The 19,930-nt window shown below is 48.4% G+C and overlaps 1 protein-coding gene across 2 annotated transcripts in view; it reads right to left on the reverse strand.

The window, feature by feature from the left end:
* Nucleotides 1-411: 411 nt before the first annotated feature.
* Nucleotides 412-19,930, reverse strand: part of TMEM178B (transmembrane protein 178B) — a 366,535-nt gene continuing 347,016 nt past the window's right edge. For both annotated transcript variants that reach the window (XM_086688533.1, XM_086688531.1), the window contains one exon: nt 412-5,273. In XM_086688533.1, the coding sequence (XP_086544659.1) occupies nt 5,023-5,273 (251 nt within the window). In that variant the 3' untranslated portion in view covers nt 412-5,022. The remainder of the gene's footprint in view (nt 5,274-19,930) is intronic.

The raw sequence follows: 19,930 nt of genomic DNA on the forward strand, positions 1-19,930 counted from the left end.
AGAAGTATAGCTTAATTAGTGAGTTACTCTGGCTTCCATGCTCTTACACCTACAATTAGATTGAGATAGCACTTAAAAGAAGAAGAAGAAGAAGAAGAAGAAGAAGAAGAAGAAGAAGAAGAAGAAGGAAAGAAAAAGAAAAAAGGAAAGAACGTAGGAATCTTTTCCCTCTGTTCCACCCATCCCTAAGCTCTGGCACTGACCTTTTACAAAAGTCCCTTTGCCATCTTTAGGGGCTCAGAGCCCTGCTCTTCTCCTGCTATGAACACCGGGTTAACTCCATGCAGACCAGTGTGGTTCTGCAGCCTTAGACTACACTCCTAGCCCCAAGTGCCAACCCAAGACAACCACTCACCGTGTAGGTACTGGGGTCATCATGATGCCTCTGAGTGATGAAATTATAAACAATCCTTTTGTCTTTTTGGTACTTTATTTTTCTAATTCTCTACAATTTTCCATTATTCAGAAAAAATAATCCAATAGCCAATAATAAAGTAGTCTGAGAACTAACAATAATGTTTAAGAAACATTTTGCACCATGGAAGCATCAACGGAAAGAGTCCAAACGCAGCCTGCCAAGTTGACTGCTTTGAGACACCAGAATCTTTTATGTCCATCAGCTCAAGGGGACTTGTTTAAAGACCTGCCCCCTTACTCTGCCAGATACCAGCTAGAAGATAGCACAGAAGCCAACCTGGCTGGTATGCACCAATGACTTCTAAATATGGTGAAATCACCTCTTGATTCATCATATTGCCCTGGAAAGGGCTGGATTTGTCCACTGGGATGGTTGGCCCCTGGGGGAGGAGGAACACTTTCAGAAAAGCAGCTTCCCTTTAGTTGCAAGAATCAACCAAATGACCCACACAAACCACACCAAAGATGACCGGAGTGTATTTTCTTCTCGCTCCTTCCCCTCAGATACTTAAAAAACAATTAACACTCTCAGAATAAGCCAGGGGAAGACAGAGTCCATGCCTCTGGGTGATGGGCTTGATTTCATTACTTTGAGTCTGACTCAGGTAGGCAGCTTTAGGGACCTAAGCAGCACATCCCCCGTTGAATCAGAACAACCACGCGTGGTTCATTTCACACCTCTTATCATGACTGTGGAGGACTGTTAAGAGGTAGGGCCTATACTCAAGAATTTCAGGATATCGCCTTCCCTGACCAAAGGAAAGGCAAGCACTGTTAGGTGGAACCACACACCCCAACAAGAGAATATGCCAGAATGGGCTCCGAGGGTGGCATACGGACATGTGAACAAGGAAGGCTTTGTCTTGGCTGGGTGATGCTGAGTCTTCTTGACTTTGTGATCCCTGAAGCTGAAAGGATGTAAATTGTTGAAAGGCAGAGGGTTTCAGGAGGATTGAAGCTGGAATAGGCACATTTAAAAATGTTTTAGATTTCAATGCCGGGAAGCCACGGACCTCCTTCTGAAGCCCACAGCCACAACAAATGAGGAAGGGGTTTGCTTGGAGAGTATGAGCCTCTCCAGAGACAAACTCCTTAACTATTTTAATTGATTGACTATTTTAAGTTGATGCAGAAGGAAAGAGGAAGGGAGCAAGGAGGAAAATGAAACATAAAGAAACCAAAGCTCCCAAAATGGGGAGAGAAAGAAATAGGACCTCTTTCCAGGCAGACACCTCACTTGTCTGAATCCCCAATCTCATAGGGTAAGGAAGGAAATGAAAGCTGAAAGCCCCATGCTTAAGGCTAATTCACATGGAGCTCAAAACACATACGTGGTCATAGACCTTGCATGCACACCGGTAAGGAATCTGAACTTCACCTGGGGTCGGGGCTGGGACTTTTATGAAGCTGCCGACCCTAAATCCCATCAGTAGGTTGGGTTCCACTTTGATTTGGAGTTAGCAGAGGCTCTCTTTTCCTTCCCCCACCCCCCTTCCCTTCTTCTTCAGCCACACCAGAGCCTCACTAATAGCATGGGGACGGCGGGTCTTAACTTGGATCCCTACACTGGAGGGATTGAGCCCCTCCCTGGCCTCCGCCTCCCCGGTCCCCCACCCCTGGGCAAGGATTTGCCATCTGTATGGGGCTTTATTGGCCCCAAGCAGGATCAGACCTCAGAGTGTATCTGTTCCTATCTGGCCCCGCTACCAAAGAAGTAGCTCAAAGCTTCTGTTCTACTGATGGCAAGTTAAGCCCAGGTGGTTTACTTCTTTCTTAGGAGTCTCTTAACATTTCAGGAAGGCTTCAAAGGGACACAATAAGCTGTATTAAGGGTCGATCACAAAGATTAGTAGCTGGAAAGAGTGGATGATCCATTTATGGCAAGCATGGGATAAAAAAAAAAAGAAGGTATAAATAGTCACAGGTCAGCGAGGCAGTGTCCTCAAACACAGTTACTCAAGAAAAGTTTAAATGACTGATAGCAAGTGGCCCCTTGTAGAATTTCTTTCTCCATTTTCCTGCACCTGGGAAACAGCTGGTCACAGACAGGCCCTCTGCTCCAAACAGACGCTCGTGGACACCTGCCTCTCCCTGCTCCGCAGAGCCCACTCAAGATGCTTGGAAGGAAGACACGAAGCCTCTCAATCTGGGATGCTTCTCACTTTTCCCTCAAGCCCTAGCATGCCTTTACTTTAAGGGGGAAATCTAGCTTTCCAAGAAAAAGAAATTTTTAATTCTGTATACCATAGAAAAGTTAGGGTTTCCCAAAAATGATTTCTCTTCTCATAGAATTAATCCTTTATTAAAAAAAAATCCTTTGAAGCCCAATTGGAAGAGAATAGCGTTTCCTGCTCCACACCTCACCCCTCATCTCTCAGCATACCCATACAAGGGGCACGCGCACATGAGACCTTTTGCAGAAGCTGACCAGTGTCGCTGGGAAGGAAGCCTTGAGTAGCACACCCACAACCGTGTCCAGGTACATACTGACAAAAACACACAGAAAATGCACCAGGGAGCTACACATATACAGAGACCCACATTCAGGCCCATTCATGCACATGGGATGTCTTAACTGGATGTGAATCACACACACACAGTCAAAAAGAGCAGATGAGGGGACAGGCAGGACTCGTAGCCTGGCGGATGGAAGAGGGAGAGGTGGTTACTAGATGAGAAGTGGGGACTGGTAGGAAGACAGATCAGGAGACAGGTCGATGAAACAGGTACATGGGTGGGAAAGAAGGCTGTTGAGCTGTTGGCAAAGCGCCCAAAGCATATCTATTTGTGAAGCAACTGAATTCTCAGCTACATGGTTGACCCATGGCTGTACAGCTCGGGGATTCACTCCTTGCCTCCCTGGGGCTGCTCAGCCCCAGCAGGGTCACTGAGGTGACTGTCAGCTGCTCCTGCCCACTCTTCCCGGCAGACTCTTGTCCCTACAGCTTCCACGACTCTGGCTGACATGGTAGTTCGCCGACACCTGCAGGGCCAGTGTGCTCGAACGAGCCTGAGACGTCGGGCTGGATTTATGCCACCTCTGTTTGGGGGCTAGCCACTAAGATGGCTATTTGGGGATGCATGGCCTTGAATACCAAGAGGGAAAGGAAGAAGATGGAAAGAGTCCGGAGTTCGCCATTAATTTACACAATATCATACAAACTTGAGCCCACGGAGCATGGAGATGCTCTCTCTGCACGTGACCCATTTTCTTTCATCTGTACAGAGGTCGCCCCCAGGAGAGGGGTGGATGTCCAGTGACAAAGGACAGCTTCCATGATGGGGAGTGAAGATCTGGTTTGGTACGTACTTGTGCAACAGCAACAGAGGCAATGTTCCTTCTCCCTCCTGAACCATGTTCCCCCTCTTCTCTCACGGCTTTGTGCCCAGCTTTGTCTTGAACTTCCAGATTTAGAGGACTAAATCCCGTGGCATCCCAGAACTGTGATGTGAAGGACCACCGGGCCCTCTGCCCAGTGATTTTGTTCTCAGTTCTGCCCTCTGGGAATTTCAGCTGCACTACAAATAATAGAAAAATGCAACACAAACAATAAAACCCCACACTCAGAAAACACCCACCACACGTACACACTCCAGGGATCTGAAACTACAGAATGGGCACCCACACTGGCCTGCCCCTCATTATTCCTCCTAGGTCTCGGGACTCCGCCCTGGCCCATGAAACCACCACAAACGATAGAGACAACAGTCATAATGAAGTCTTTCCATTTTAAAAGGTGAAAAGGAAAAAAGGAAACCACCAAAAGTAGTCTCACACATACACACACACACACACGCACACACACACGCACGCACGCACACGCACGCACACATCACAGCATTACTCCAAGGCTCCAATCTGCCCAGGGAGTGCAGGTGGGGTCGGGGGTAGGGCGGCCTCTTGTTTAACTGGATGTAAGGCAGCTGGAAGGTAAGACTGGGTTTTCTGAGCATCCACTGAAGTGTCCTTTTATTGACGTGGATCTTGCCCCTCAGCACGTTGTTCTCTCCCCCTTCCCACCTCTGTAACTTTGTCCAAAAGTTTGGCAACAAAGAGAAAACTTCCTCCTCAGTCTGTTTTCTCTTCCACTTCTTGTGTGTTGCTGGTGGGCTAGGAAGGGAATCAGAACAGGAAGATCAGGAGAAGTGATCTGCAAATGACGTCAAAGATGTGGTTACATTCTATGAACTAAGGGCTTTGTTTCTCTGCAACACGATCGGCGTTGGGGTGGTGTCCTCACGGCTGGCCCAATGGATGGTACCTCCTTCTCTACATCCGTGCCGCTTCAGACCACTGGCACTGTCCCTTCCCAGCCCACCACCCCATCCTCCTGAGTGATGGGATCAGGACGCTATCACATGTGGTGATGTTCGCTCTGTCTTCAAAAAACCGTGGAGCCAAAAGTTAAGAAATGATGGAAGAGCCACGTGACGGGGACGCTTTCCCCATCTCGGTGATGAGGCAACACAAAGTCCGACGAGATGCAGGTGCCTGAGCCAACTCAACTCTACCTTGGCACTGGCATCATCTTGAGTTAGTTTTGTTTTATATATGTATATTATATATATATTTATATATATATATATATGTATGGGTTTGTTTTTTTAGCACACTGTCCCATTCTCGGGTCTGGATTTAGGGCAGTTGGTCCTCGGGACAGGTTGGACAGAAGGGGCCAAGGTACAGAAGAATCCCGAGATTAGTGTGAGGCCCAGGCCCCCCCATGCACAGAACATGGACCATCCGTATCCATGGCTGATGTCATCGGGGAGTCCATACAGGTAGCGTGGGTAGCGTGACAGCTCAAAGTTGATTCCAGCCACACAGGTGCACAGTGATATGATGCAGAAAGTTCCTGGAGGGCAAGGCAAGGAACATGGGGTGGGGTGGGGTGAGGGAGAGGGAAAGGGAAGAGGGAAAGGGGAGAGAGAGGGAGAGAGAAAGAGAGAAGTGAGGTTGACAGCATTTTTCAATTTTCTTGAGTAGGCAAGGTGAAAAGACGCAGATATAAGCCACCAACATCTGTAGCTGGAAATATTCACGGAGAGGAGAAAAGTGTCAAGAGATCATGGCTTCCTCACTCTGCAATAATTGCCCGGTCTTGGAACAACTTGGGAAGTCTTGCCTGTGGGAAAATACTAAATAAGCTTCGCAGTAGAGTCTCATGTGGGGTATGGTGAGGCAAAAGAGTATTCAACTCATTTTTCTAAAGCATTGAAAATTCACCGTCTTTCTTGGGAGACACAGAAAACACACCCCACCCTCCCACCCGCTACTTATTTACAGAGAAAAACAACGTCTATTCTTTCCTACATAAAACATTCCTATACGACATTGGGTTTTCCTTTAACCCATTCACCAACAAGTCACCCCAATCCTGGGAGCCCTTTTCCTTTTCCTGTAAGACAGCATCTCCCAAAGTTGGAACACCGACCCTCTGAGATATTCCTTTACAAAGGAGCAGCAGAGTCAAAACCTCTGGGAAACTCTGTACGTGACTTCTCACCACGAAGATGTATAACCCACGGTAGCATAAGCTCATGCATCTATGAGTCTTAGGAGTATTTGACAGACTTAATGATGGGAACTCCTCTTTTTAAAAAATTACTCCTGGGGCGCCTGGGTGGCTCAGTCAGTTAAGCGGCTGACTTTAGCTCAGGTCATGATCTCACGGTCTGTGAGTTTGAGCCCCACGTCGGGCTCTGTGCTGACAGCTCAGAGCCTGGAGCCTGTTTCAGATTCTGTCTCTCCCTCTCTCTGACCCTCCCCCGTTCATGCTCTGTCTCTCTCTGTCTCAAAAATAAATAAATGTTAAAAAAAAATTTTAAAAATAAAAAATTACTCCTACTAACCTTCAATGAGAAGGCTGCTATAAGAGAGAAAATGTTATAAAAATGTTATAAAAATTAAAAAATTTTTAACCATTGGAGATATGTGGCAAACCCAAAATGAGTTCAAGAGCTTTTCTTGGAGCACCTGGGGGGCTCGGGTGGTTAAATGGTTAAGCGTCTGACTCTTGGTTTCGGCTCAGGTCATGATCTCATGGTTTGTGAGTTTAATCCCTGCATCAGGCTCTGCGCTGCCAGTGCAGAGCCTGCTTGGGATTCTCTCCCCCGGGCCCTCCCCCATTCCCTCTCTTTCTCACTCTCAAAATAAATAAACTTAAAAAAAAAAAAAAAGGTTTTCTCGATATTGGCTGCATCTCACGTTTCTTCTGTCAGCAACTGATATGACAGCAATGGCCTGTGAAGTTTGAGAAGGCTGGGTTGGGTCAGTAGAAGAAAGAAAAGGGAGAAGCATATTTTTTAGGGGGCGGGGACAAGAGGAGGGGCATTATATTTATATTTATTATGAGACCTCTTGCTTCCTGATGGCCAAGTTTCCTTAAGATCCAACCTTTTTTCCTCCAGGCCTCAGGCCCATGAGCTTATGATAATTTCAGCGGTCATAGTGACAGTCGCTGTACCTAACATTTATTAAGTGTGTGGGCTAGGAACTGTGTTGAGTGCTTAAACATGTATGGAAACTTTAATTCTCTAAATAAATCTATGCAGGTCACATTATTATCCCTATTTTGTCTCTGTCCCTATTTGATGGAAGAAATCGAGGCTCAGAGAGGTTAAGCCATCTGTCTAAAATCACACAGCTAGTAACTGGTGGAGCTGGGCTATAAGCTCAGGCAGGCTAGTTCCTGAGTCTTGTGGTCTTATCCTTCATGCTTAGATGGGTGCCGTACAAGGTGGGTCCCTCCTGTTGTGCACGTGGGTTCAAGATGAATTCTCTATCACTCAGTCTGGGATAGGGCAGTCTGGAGTCTTGGGTGGCTTATTAAAGCAGACTGCTGGGCCCTACCCCAGAGCTTCTGGTGAGTAGGTCTGGGTAGCACCTGAGAATTTAGACTTTTAACAAGCTCTTGGGTGGTGCTGATGCTGCCGGTCCAGTGACTACACTTTGGGACCACTGAGTTAGAAAAAGGTTTTAGTAGAGAAAGACAAAACTTAATAGTCCAACATTCAGAGAACAGAGAAAAGAAGACAAACGGGCAATAAATGTGAAAAATGCCCAATTGTGCCAATAATCAGAGACTTGGAAAATAAAGACATAGTAACAGAAGATAATCGAATCGGTGGCGTTTGGGTTTTCGTCTTGTTTTTTAATGATTATTTCCAAACCTAGTGAGGAAGCAGCAAAACGGACCATCCCATAAACTCTGGGGGAGATGTAAGCTGGTGTTTCCTTACAGGAAAGTGATCCTCAAAATATTCATACATTTGACCTAGTGACTTCCTTCTAGATTAAGAAAGGAATCCCACCTGGGAACAAAGATTTAAATACAAAGATGTGCACGTGGCGAAGGGTGGCGCTGAGACGTGGCAGTTGGAGGGGCCAAAGTGAGCCTCAGATCCACGGTGAACACTGCTTTTTGGGCTGAGAGGTCTGAACATTAGGCCGAGTGAAAGAAGGTGTTGAGGCACTTTGGTGGCTCCGATCTGCATTCCCAAAGACCGCGAAGGAGCCTGCTACAAGGACCTGGAAGATGGGAGATGGGGGCTGGCGTGGAGGGAGGAGGGCGCAGTGAATACCTGTTCAGTGAACACTCCTTCTAGAGGCAACGTAAAGTGATGTGTCAGGGAGGACCTGGGCTCAGGAGCCCCAGAAATAAAATGCGTGCATATGTGTGCCTGTGCAGTGTTTCTGTGTATGTATATGTGCGTGCACGTGCATGCATTTGTGCACAGTGTGTGTATGGGATTGTGCACACGTGTGCATGTGTAGTGACAGCCACTATGTACATACACGTGTGGCAGCATCATTACCTGGTAGAGCAGGGGTCCCAAACTTCAGGGAGTTGACAAAGCAACCCAGTCTCTCCTGCTGTGCACTGGGGCTCAGATGGAATTCTATGATAATATCTACACGGACTAGGTCTCACCTCGGTCCTGCTGAGTCGGCATGTCTTGGGGAAGAGGATGGGAAACTTTTGCTTCGTCAGGTGACTTCCGTTGACCAGGCTGGTGGGACCCTTGGGTTAGGGCAGAGGGCCTTTGTGTAACCTTGAGACAGAGCCAGGTGAGGGGAAGAGGAAAGGTGGTCCAGAAGGAAGGGGGCAGCCTGTGGGGCAGGGCCAACGAGAGGGTGACAACCTGGAAATGCAAGAACTAAAGAAAAGCTGCGTGTGACACCAGCTTCAAATAATCCAAATGCCAACAAACCAGAGCTGGCCTTCTGTGCCTCAAGAAGGCTTCTTTTACTGCCTGGCTTGCGAACCTGAGTGTGCACGGATACAATTTGCTAAAACTTAGATTAAGGACAGGAAAAGTGTGTGTGTGTGTGTGTGCGCGCGTGTGCGCACGTGCATGCATGTGTGCTCAGTTCAAATCTGAGCTGCCGTTGAGATGGCGAGGCACTTGGAACCATGGATCTGGAGCCTGATAGAAAGTTCTGAGCTAGAGATGTGGATTGAATCATCATCTTATAAACTGAAGCTCTGTGTGTGAGGAGGTCACCCACTGATTTTATATGAAATCTACAAGATGCTGTAAAAAAATGGAGACACTCCTTATCATCAAAAGGTACACTATCCTCCCGATTAAATCCAGTGATTTGTTCTGGGGGAGAAGGTTGACCTCGAGTAGTTTTGATCTTCCTGAGTTGCCAGTAGCTGAAAAATGTTGATACACGCTGTTTTAATGGTGTATTCTGCAAGTACAGTGGACAGGACACAAAGGATGTGGTTGATACGTTGAGAGTAAAGAGCTTAGGTCTGTGTGGAGCTAATTACCAATTGGAAATGGCCCAGCCTGTGGACAGCATACATCTTGTTGGGTTACGTTAATGGAGTTAATAGGAGATCTTCTAGCCTTAACTTCCTATCCGCTCTTCTGTGACTTTGGAACCTTTTGAAATTTCTGTTAGTGCTTGTCCATATTTCGCCCTTGACGGGAGAAAACTTCTAGGAGACTCACGAAAGAGGGCCCTTTGAGACAACCATCTAAGCGACTTGTTAGGAAACTGTGTGTGAAAAAAAGACTGGAAACAGGTTGTTTCCACATAAGGCTACTGTTTTCTGTTACAATCAAGAACTTAATCGTTTTTACATATCTTTGTACTTGTAAATTCAAATTTGAAAATGCGCATTAGTAATTACGAATGGATATTCACATGTATATGGCAGGTCCTCCATCAATGGACTGAATGAATGATGTGCTGCCCTTGTTCTTCAGCCTAACAACAGACTTTGACAAACACCCACTGAGTCCCTTGAGTCCCAGAGAGTAGAGGAGATGGGGACAAAGGTGGCCGAGCACCCTAACTGTCCCAGTTTTCTCAGATGATGAACTAAACTCTCAGACCTGTAAACTGGCGACTAACTGGTGAGTGTAGGGTGCAGACCCCACCCCACCCCCGCCACCCCCACAGCTCTCTGGGGTTCTCTGCAGAGTGAAGACAGATTCTGAAGGCTCCTGCTGGAAACCATGGATGGCAGTGGATAGGACGGCCTCCCCTCATTTACCCAAAGTACAGTGTGAGGTCCTCCCGTCCCCCACAGCAGTAGACTGGAGCCTCTGGGGCTAGGTCTTTTGAACGTGTCATTTTGTTCCTCATGAGCACTTATTGAGAGATAGGCGAGGATCCAAGAAATAACGCAGCGTCACATCTTCTTAGTAATCCCACCCGCCCGTGGTTTGGGGTTTGGGCCTAATTCTAATCAGATTCCTAGACTAACTGCAGTCAGAACGGAGCAGTTAAATGAAAAGAACTTTGCCCCAAGCTCTTCCCTCTGGAGCCAGGCTCTGCTGTGTGCTCCAGACCTGGCTGTAAGAAACATCAGGTGGAAAGCAGGCCAGGGAGGCAGGGACAGTGCCCATATGATTGTCACGTCTCGGTGATGGCAGGCCTGGTGTGGGAGCGGGAGGGGGACATCCCTGTGGCTGTGGGCTCTGTGATGCAACACAGCTCATCAGCAAGTATTTGTTGAACTGTGTTTATGCTAGATGATAAAAAGGAGAATAAGATATGATCCCTGTTCTTAAGAATCTTTAAATCTAAACTAAAAGATTTTTTTAAACAAGCTTCTCATCTAGTCGGCGATAGAATTGAGGATGCTGTGACCACAGAACCGGACCCAGAGGCTGCAGTTTAGAGCCAGCTCTGGGCCTCTATCTGCCCCCGCTTCCAGCAGGAAGATGGGGAGCGGAGCAGATGACTGTGAGGCCCCCCCCCCCCCATCCAGCCGTCTTTAGGAAGAGGAGGAATACCCAGTAGTGGGTGGTTAGGGTCAATCTCTGACAGAGACAATCAAGCTGGGCCAGGGAAGGTTTCCCAGGCAAAGAACAGAATTCCCACAGGCAGTACACAGAAGTGGGGGGCCTCACCTGGTCTGGAGAGTGTCCCTCCTTTGTCCTCAGTGCCCTCCTTGCCCCGGGTCTCTATGCAGAGATGACAAGGCAGGCCCGTGTGCCCCTGTCACAGAGCTTCTCACTTCCCAAATGCTCACTGCTCTAGCCTTGTCCAGCCTCCATCATTTCTCACATGAGCGGCCGTAACAAGTCACTGCTATCTTGCCTTCTGTTCTTGCCCCCATAGAGCAGCCAGTGATATTTTAAAAATGTAATCAAATCATAATTCTCTCCCCTGCTTAAAACCCTCCAATAGCTTCCTATCACACTCAGAATACAAACCCAACTCCTTACCCTGACCATAGAACCTTATCTCAGTAGACCCTGCCTCCCCATCTGGCCTCATTTCTCACCTTGACCCCCACAGTCTAGCCACAGAAAAGAGCATTCTGTGTCTCAAACTAGCTAACCGTCTACCCACCTCAGGGACTTTGCACTTGCTGTTCTCTCATCTGGGACGCCCTTTTTCTAGCTCTTCTCAGATCTCAAATGTCATCCCCTCAGAGAGATCCTCCCTGGCCTCCTTCTAAAATTGTGCCTCCCCAGTGGTTTTCCAGCTGTGCCCCATGGAGGTTCTCAGGAGAGGGGGAGGGAGTAGAAGAGGATCCAGCCCTCTCTCCTCTCTTTGGCCAGAATAGCCCTGCTTTGATGTGAGTCCATGTGAAATTCCATTTGAAGAAAGGAGTCCAGTGATTTCAGCATTTCTGAAAAGCACTGGGCTTATCCATTCACAAGGGGGCCTCAAGGTATGTCATTACAGGGACTGAGCTTTGGACAGCAAAGTCCGATGGGCTGCCCCCATAGTTGCAAGTCTATGCCTTTGGCGGCAGAAGCTAATAGGCCTCCGCTCTCATCGCTGCTGGCCCTGGAAGGGGCCTCCAACTCCTACTCAGCCAGCCCAACCCTCCAGGCAGCCAGCCCCGACTCGCCAGCTGGTTGGAAGAGAAACGAACTCTAATTACCCCTCTCTGTGCCAGGACCCTCATTCGCAAGGACCCGGAGTTCAGGAAGTCCAGCTAGAAGAGAAGCCACCACCCCTGGAACCCTGAGAGCCCGCGCTTGAAGACCCCCTGGCGTGGAGGGAACACTCTCCGGTCCCCTCTCGTGTCCCTGTTTGCAAACCCCACCTGGAAAGGACGGCCAACAGGTGGGAGGAACTATGTAAACATCATGTTCCTTCTGATTGTACAAACACACCACCTGTTTCTCTTAATGACCGTTCCCACCGGAAGCCCCTTCAGGACTCACGACCACCTTGTAACCCCCGGCCCCGCCCTGGTCGCACCTGCCTGTGTCCTGTCAGCCCCCGGCAGGCCGAGGACAGGGCCTGCTGCCCGCCCCGTCCCCAGTCCCCTTGGCTCCGGGCGCAGCTGAGACTCGAGTGGGGGCGAGGGAGGAGACGGCTTCCGCCTGGCCTGCCAACACCAAGCACAGCTTCCCCATCCACCTCCTCCACATGGCTGCCATCTCTAATTAGCACTCCCTGCATTGCCAGATATTAGATTCCAGTCTCCCTGCACCCCGCCCCCCAACCCTGAGCTTCAGTTTCTCTGTTGGACAACTTCCCCTTGCTTGACGTCTCTTCCCTGGGTCTCCGAGCTGCCTCTTGATCCCAGCTCCATGCCACCTGTCTGTCCCTCAGAGGGACTTCTCCTCCTCTAGTCTTTGTACACTCAAGGTTCCCAGCTCCCCTCTTCTGCCAAGTCCCTCCTTCCGGCAACTTCACCCTCTTCTCCAACTTCAGCTACCACCAGAACACGACCGACTCATAGGATTATGTGATATTATGTGACATCCTGTACTGTGTCATTATGTGTCCCCAACCCCAGGGACACAGTATGGATGGTCAAGGTATTCCCTGGCTACAGGTTTCCAGCCCAAGTTCCCGTAAGCTCCTGACTTCTTTATTCTTTGGAAGCCTTGCTTCCCTAGTAGGGTGACCACCCATCCTAGTTTGCCTGGGAGTCGGCGGGGACAGGGGTGCGTCCCTGGAACGTGGGATTTTTATCCTCAAACCAGAAAGTCCTGGGCTCAGTGGGACACATCAGTCACCCTTCCTACAGGCTCCCTCACAGTCCTCCCCACTCGGGTGCCAATCAGTGATACTGCAGCAATGACACAAAGTAATCCTTGCTTGTCAATTCAATTAGACATAATGCCTTCACCCAGCGCAAGGACGGAGACTCCGATGCCTGGAATGTGTTGCTAATGTTAAGAAACACCATGCTGGGATTGCATTGTTTGGGGTTGGGGGCTGGCAGCTAAGTCTGCCACCCTGAAATGTTGCCCAGGAACACTTAATCAGCAGCCCAATAATGGTCCCATCCCAGCACCACCTTAAAGTTCAATTATTTTTAAGCGGCTCTTCAGAGTTCTGGTGGAAGCTTCCTGCTCAGCGCACCCTGGAGCACGGATTGCAGGTGTGTAGGGTGTGACCTGGGCCTCCCTGTGTGGCGGCTGCTGTGTTAGCACATACGGGCAGGGAGGGGAGGACGTGTGTCTCTGCCTCCCTGTAGGGACCGTCAGAGATGTCATGGTAGTAATGCCACAGCAATGGACCTGTGTAGAAATAGCATCAAAACTGAAGCCTCAGATTAGGCAGCAGCAAAGCTCTTATTAATTCAAGAGGCCACGAGCCAGGAAACTGAGGGCCTCGAGAAGGTTCTCCCAGGAATCCAGGGCAGTTACATATTTGGTGCACAGGCACCTTCCCAAATGTCTATTCCTTATGGGGCCAAGTGGTACCCAAAACTTCACTGGACATAATTTCTGCAGCTTTCTGGGGCAGGAGATCCATCTGCGTGACATTTTCTGCTCCTGGGAATGAGGAATGACGTCTGTGTATCCCGGGCCCTCCCACGTTCCCGTGTGGCTTCGTGGCCAAAGAGCCCCTGGTCTGACCCGAGCCCACTAGCTTGCTGCAAAGTGGTGACTGCAGAGGTGCCCTCGTGGGCGTGCAGGTCAGGGACATCTGGGGAGCAGCCCAAGTCCTCCCTCAGACACTCCCCCATGAGCCCCTCTCTGATCTTTAAAACCATAAAGAAGCAAATCAGCAAACAGAAAAAGGATCCCTCCTCCTCCAGCAGCAGCGAATGCACCCTAGGAAGCTGGTGTCCACTAAACCCTTCCTTTGCGGAGATTAAATGCCTCGGCAGCATTGAGCTCTCAAGAGCTCTTTATAGCTTTGCTCAGACCTGCACGGAATATAAATTACGGTTGAATTATACACCATCGCATCAGCAGCAGCCAACAGGCAGGTCACGTGGGGTTTTCCATCCAGGGTGCCTTAGGAGTTCGTTGGGATGAGGCATGGAGTGGTGACAGGCCCCCGAGAACACACTGTGAGGCATGGCGCCCTGAGTTCGGACACAACCATCCATCATTCTGGAAGCTCTGCAAACGCTCCAGGCAGAGACACTGCAGGCGTGCCGCCACACCCCCACCCTCCCGGGCAAGCAGCGTGTGTGTTCCCGGGGTCGTGCCTACGTGCTACAAGGCTGTTCTCTGGGCATAATCATGCCACGGTAATGCAACATCCCCAGCTCAAGCACTGAAAGGGACTGGCCCGTGCATACAGGTTGGCATCGGTTCTAAAGACAATGCTTCCAGATTCCTAACATAGAACCTGGAGTCTTATGCTTTGGTTTTTGCATATCCACAGGGTGGCCTCCAAATCTGGAAGCGCTGGTGTCATGGACCGAATTGTGTCCTTGCAAACTTTGTACATTAAAGACCTGACCCCTGTGCCTCAGGATGTGACTATATCTGAGACAGGGCTGTTAAAGAGCTAATAAAGGTAAAATGAGGCTGTTAGGGTGGCCCCTAATGCCAATTGACTAGTGTTCTTACAAGAAAAGATTAGGACATACAAAGAGACACCAGCCAGCTGTGTGCACAGAGGGAAGGCCACGTGAAGGGGCAAGCAAGAGGGTGGCCATGTGCGAGAAAGAGGCCTCAGAGAAGACAACACCACTGATGCCCTGATCTTGGACTTTCAGCCTCCAGGACTGTGGGAAGATAAATTTCTCTTGTTTAAGCCCCCCAGTCTGTGGAATTTTATCTTGGCGGCCCTAGCAATCTAATGCAACAGGTGAATACATAATAAGTGGCTTATTACCGTATCATTACAATCCATAATAAAATAAGATCATCTACGTTTCCAGACTTTATAGCCACCCTGTAGCTAAAACAGGCATCTCAACATAGCCCTATAAAACAACAGGTGCTGGGCATCTTCTGGTTTTTTGCCCCCACCTCGTCTTCCTCACCTATGTTATCTGTGCTTACTCTCACTCAATACCCACCAATCTATTTATTCTTTTGGGTGTAGATTTAGATTTGATCTTAAGAGCAGTGGCTCTTGCGGCCTCTACGCCAAGGACGGAGCCTTTGCAAACTTGGGCAAATATCTAAAGGGCTGAACAAATGGAAGAGGCTGTTGGTGGATGTCCACATGCTTTTTGTGGTGGGAATTTACTGAGATCAAAGAACCTCTGTCCATTGACCTTGACTGGAGACACAGACATTTCCGCTGTCCTCCCGGTCTACCCAGAGTCCACATAGCCACCCCTGATGGTCCAAGCCAAGTCCCGTCTCCCAAGAAGCCTTCCCTGAACATGCCTAGCATTAAGATTATTCGCATTTTTTCTGGTCTGGAACAGGCAACCTGACAATTATAGGGTCCCCCCTCTTGTTCTTCGTTCTAGTTTGTGTTCAGCTAGATTGTCATTTTCTCCAGAAGTGGTGGGTAGTGATGTCTCTTGCATTACACACAGCACCAAGCATGAAACTCCATGTCACTGGGAGAAATGGACTTCCAGGCTATAGGGCTTTCCAGTGAAAATATGGGCTTTGAAACCTAGAGGGGAAGGAAGGCGACACCATGCCCGGTCCTCCCACCCTTCATCCTCCCATACCGTTCTGCGATGGCTGAGGGGTTTGTGCACCCACGCATGTGCTCACCTACCCGTTTCAGTGGGCACCTTGGGTTTCAGGAAGCGTTTTTGTATTCACAGAAATTCAGCATTGGAATAATACACTCTCTGCAGGATTATTTTGAAAAGCGATAATAATAAATGTGAAAAGGCTTACAGAAGTTAAAATTGCTTTCTATATGTAAGGTATAATATTAGAAATGGAAGGCTTTAAGTGAGGGTGAAGAAAAATCGTCCTGGAGGACGAGAAAAAAAATGTGACTGCTGTTTCAATCTCCATCACCCACTCCATTTTCCCCCAGCCCTGCTCCAGGGTAAATACTACACCAGGAAAAAACGGCCCTTGACAGAAACCAGAAGAAGAGCTCACTCAGGACTCTTCATTCTATGGACTTGGTTAAGCCAGAACCATGGCATTTGGAAGATCCCAGAATACATTTCTGAGAAGGACCATCCTCAGAGGGGGCTCAGAGGGGTTACGGCAGCCAGCAGAGGTCACGTGACAACCTTGGTGGGTTTGCAAAGCAGCTTGTAAGCCTATGGCTCAACCAGGATGGGTTAAAGGGAGCAACCCTGATAGCAGTCTTGGGATCACTATTTAACAGGAGTTGGGGACCTTTTACAGGTGCCACAAAGCTTCTGATCTGGTTCCTCTGGAACACGGAGGTGGCATCTACAGTTATCCCACACTTATTCATTAAACATCTACTATATAGTGGACTGTGAGAGCTATATTTTTATTAATTTTAGTCTGCATGACAATTTCCTTTCTTCCTTCTGTTAAAATCCACCAACATTTGTTCTCATGGGAAAGCCATGATTCATTCAGACATAAGCACCTGATATAAGCCAAATCTTGGGTGTTGTATCTTCTACTCCTCTTGAGGTTGTGATTACAGACACGCGCATATAGATGTGAATTATACATATATCTATATTTTGCCCACCTGCCCTTGGATATTTCATGCTTCATGGAGCAAAAAGTTGGGAAGATCTGAGGTGGGTGGTCCGTGGAGAGCTATGAGCTTTCTATATGGCAGGCACATATCTACGGGTGAGAAAAGTCCTAGGAAGACAATGAATCAAGAGTACAACATCACATCTTTCTCAATGTGAATCTTTGGAGCTTCCTATCCATCTGGGTCTTGGTTCAGAGCTGAGAGTTGGTGGGATCCAACTGGCTTCCTGACTAAACTGAGAGTGGCATCTACAGCTGTGCAGAAAGGAACATTCTCAAGCTGTGAACAGTGAGCTTCCAAGAGTAAAGCCACTTAGCGCATGCCATCTTCCTGCCACTGCTTCTCTTTTCTTTCCTTCTCTTTCTAGGCCAACTCTCTCTGATGAATGACAATGGTCCACAGAGCAAACTTGGAGAACCTCTAGGATGGAGGGCGATCTTGTCCTGAGTTTCTTGCTCGGGACAATGCTTGAAGGAATTCAAAACCTCCTGAAGATCATCTCTGATTCCTGGTTGCTCTACTCATTGGTCTTCCAAAGTAGTACACGAGGCATTTGCAGAAAAAGCCACATCACCCCCCAGGGCCAGCATGAAGCCGGCACAAGTAGATGTATCATTACCTACGAACTCCTGTCTTGGTGGTCTAATGCTCTCCTGGCCCAGAGGTCCACCAAGGCAGCCTGCACCAGCTTCCCAGTAGGAGAACTGCAGCCAACAGGGGGTTATGCATGGTGGAAAGAGAACTCCACCAAGAATCAGAACATCTGAGTTCTGGTCTCCTCTCTGCCCATGAAGTGGGCAAATCACTTCACCTCTCTAGGCCATGATCCCTCAACCACACAATACAGAGGATGGAACCAGATCTCTACAGTCCTTCCAGTCAAGCGATTCCCTGACTCTTGGTATTGGGGTAAGAAGGTGCCCTTCTCTCTGAACTGCTCTAGGACCGGTTACTGGTTATTTTGTCACATGTGAGCCACTTGGAGAGAAGTTACTGCTTCTCACCTCCTGACATGCACAGAAGAGCTGGTGGATGAGACCATTAGATGTCATTACTCGACATCGATGTGCATATGAGGCTCTGCTCTAAATTGCCATGATTGTAAATGTGGAAGGATTGGGACCCAGCTGTTTAAGTGCCTGGAAGAAATTGGCTCCTGAAAGAAATCTCTCAGGCTTCTGCCCTATCTGATCCAAGCCAATGCCATGTTAATTAGGAGAGGAAGAGGCTTAGGGTGGGAGTCAGAAGATCAGGCGAGCCCGCCACATGGTGTGGTTTATGTTTCCATATGCCTGGCACATTTGTCAGCTGGCCCCGGCCTTTCTTTGAGATGATGTCACCTCATCGCTGGGTCACTGAACACATATATAGTTTCACATGGATCAAACACTGATATGTAATATTTATAATGTGGCAGGCATTGTTTCAAATGCTTTTAATGTTAGCTCTTTTAATCTTCAACGCAACTTTATGAGGTTTGGATAAGGGAAGTGAGGCATACAGAGGTTAAGTAGATTGTGTAAGGTCACACAGCAAGGACGGGAGCCAGTACTTTCAAATCCACGCTTCTGACGCTTGTTATGTTGTCTCTCATTTCTCGTGCATGTGGACTGTCTCTGGAGCTGGACTGTAAGCACAGAAGCTTCTTCCCCAGTTGTTTTAGAGAGTAGAGACCAGTAGGGCTCTCTACTCGGTGGTGATTCATTCAATCAGACTTATTGACTAGATGATGAGATTGGGAGAGGAGCCCCTGTCATGACTAAGTGCAGCCCCAAGGAGGTTCTGGGTACCACACAGACTCACGGCTCAGGCAATAAACTCTTGTTGCTGAATTCTTCAGAGAACTTGGAAAACCTATCATAACCTGCCATAACATGGCTTTGCTCCTTATCTGGGCCACTTAGAGGGGTGAGCTTCTGTGGAGGAACAGAGGTTTTCTATGAGGTGTAGGGTGGGCAGCTCAAGAAAGGCAACGAATCAAGATCACAGCATTAACTTTCTTTCAGTAAGACTCTTTGTAACTTCCCAGTTGGCCAGAAACTAAACCCAGTGGACAGAGGAAGCTGTTGGCCAGAACAGGACCCGCAGGAGCTCAGTGTGGATCCCAGCCCGTCAAAGGGGTCTTCCCTCCCACCAGCATCTCCTGGCTCATGAACGGGTCTCAGCCTGGGCACCTCTTTTTCCTCTTTTCTCGTGGAGATTTGGAGAGTGATAATTACTCATCTTTGCTTGATGAATCCATACTCTAGTGAGGAAAGAGTCACAGGAAGGAGATTGACAGGGCAAAAACATGTCGGCTTTATAAGGCTAGCATGGCAACCGTGGCCACATTCAAGTGCACCTGTACCTTCCCTCAGGCTGACATTTTAGGATGATTTTCCTAGAGGAACATGGAGGTTTACAAAGCAGATACACTCACCTAGAAGTGTTGACTCACACTGGTGAGCCTCCTGATGCCAGCCTGGGCCTGGGGCCTCAACCCAGGAATTCTGCCCATATGGTGGAGCAAGCAGGGGCAGAGGACCCAGGTGGTGCTAAGGTCCCACAAGCTCAGCCTCTTGACCCAACCACACCAGAGAAGTCAGTCCCCTCTTCTCTTGGGACTTGAAGAGAGCCTTGAAAGGTAGCTTGTCCTCCTGAAGAGAGAAGCTTCCTACTTTATGGACCCTGATGGGAATGCTGAGATCAAAGGAAAGAACACTGTCCAACCTCCCCTTGGCCATACTAACTTAGGGACCAGGAGCAGCTGTGACCCAGAGGCTTCTGGGAAACGTGACTGCAATGGAACTTGTCTGAAAATGTTAAGAGCTGAGCCCGAAGGGGTAGTTTCATTAAATGAAGTGTAGCCTGGAAAAGTGGCCGAATCTTTAAGAAGCTCCTAGGTTTTGTTAGCGGGGAAAGTGGGAAGGACACAGCTATTGGCATTCCTCTCTAGCCACGGCCAAAATTAGGGGATCAAATATCATACTAGACTTATATTTTACCTTCACATAAAGCAGCTTAAGCATTTTTAGATAAAGGGATTTTTTTCTTTTTGCTTCATTCACGACCGTGTTTAGTTACAGTGAGATATATAAAAAACGGAAATGTATTAATGACATGTGAAATCCTAAACGAGAAGGGATGAAAACTTGGCATACTGCTTCTGGAAAGTGGCCAACTCTTAGTCTCTGTGCAGGCTCAGGTGATCGATGGCATGAAAGCCCTTTGAGGACAACA

Source organism: Puma concolor, chromosome A2, assembly GCF_028749965.1.
Source record: "Puma concolor isolate L17-30 chromosome A2, mPumCon1.1.hap2, whole genome shotgun sequence".
NCBI classification, from domain to species: domain Eukaryota; kingdom Metazoa; phylum Chordata; class Mammalia; order Carnivora; family Felidae; genus Puma; species Puma concolor.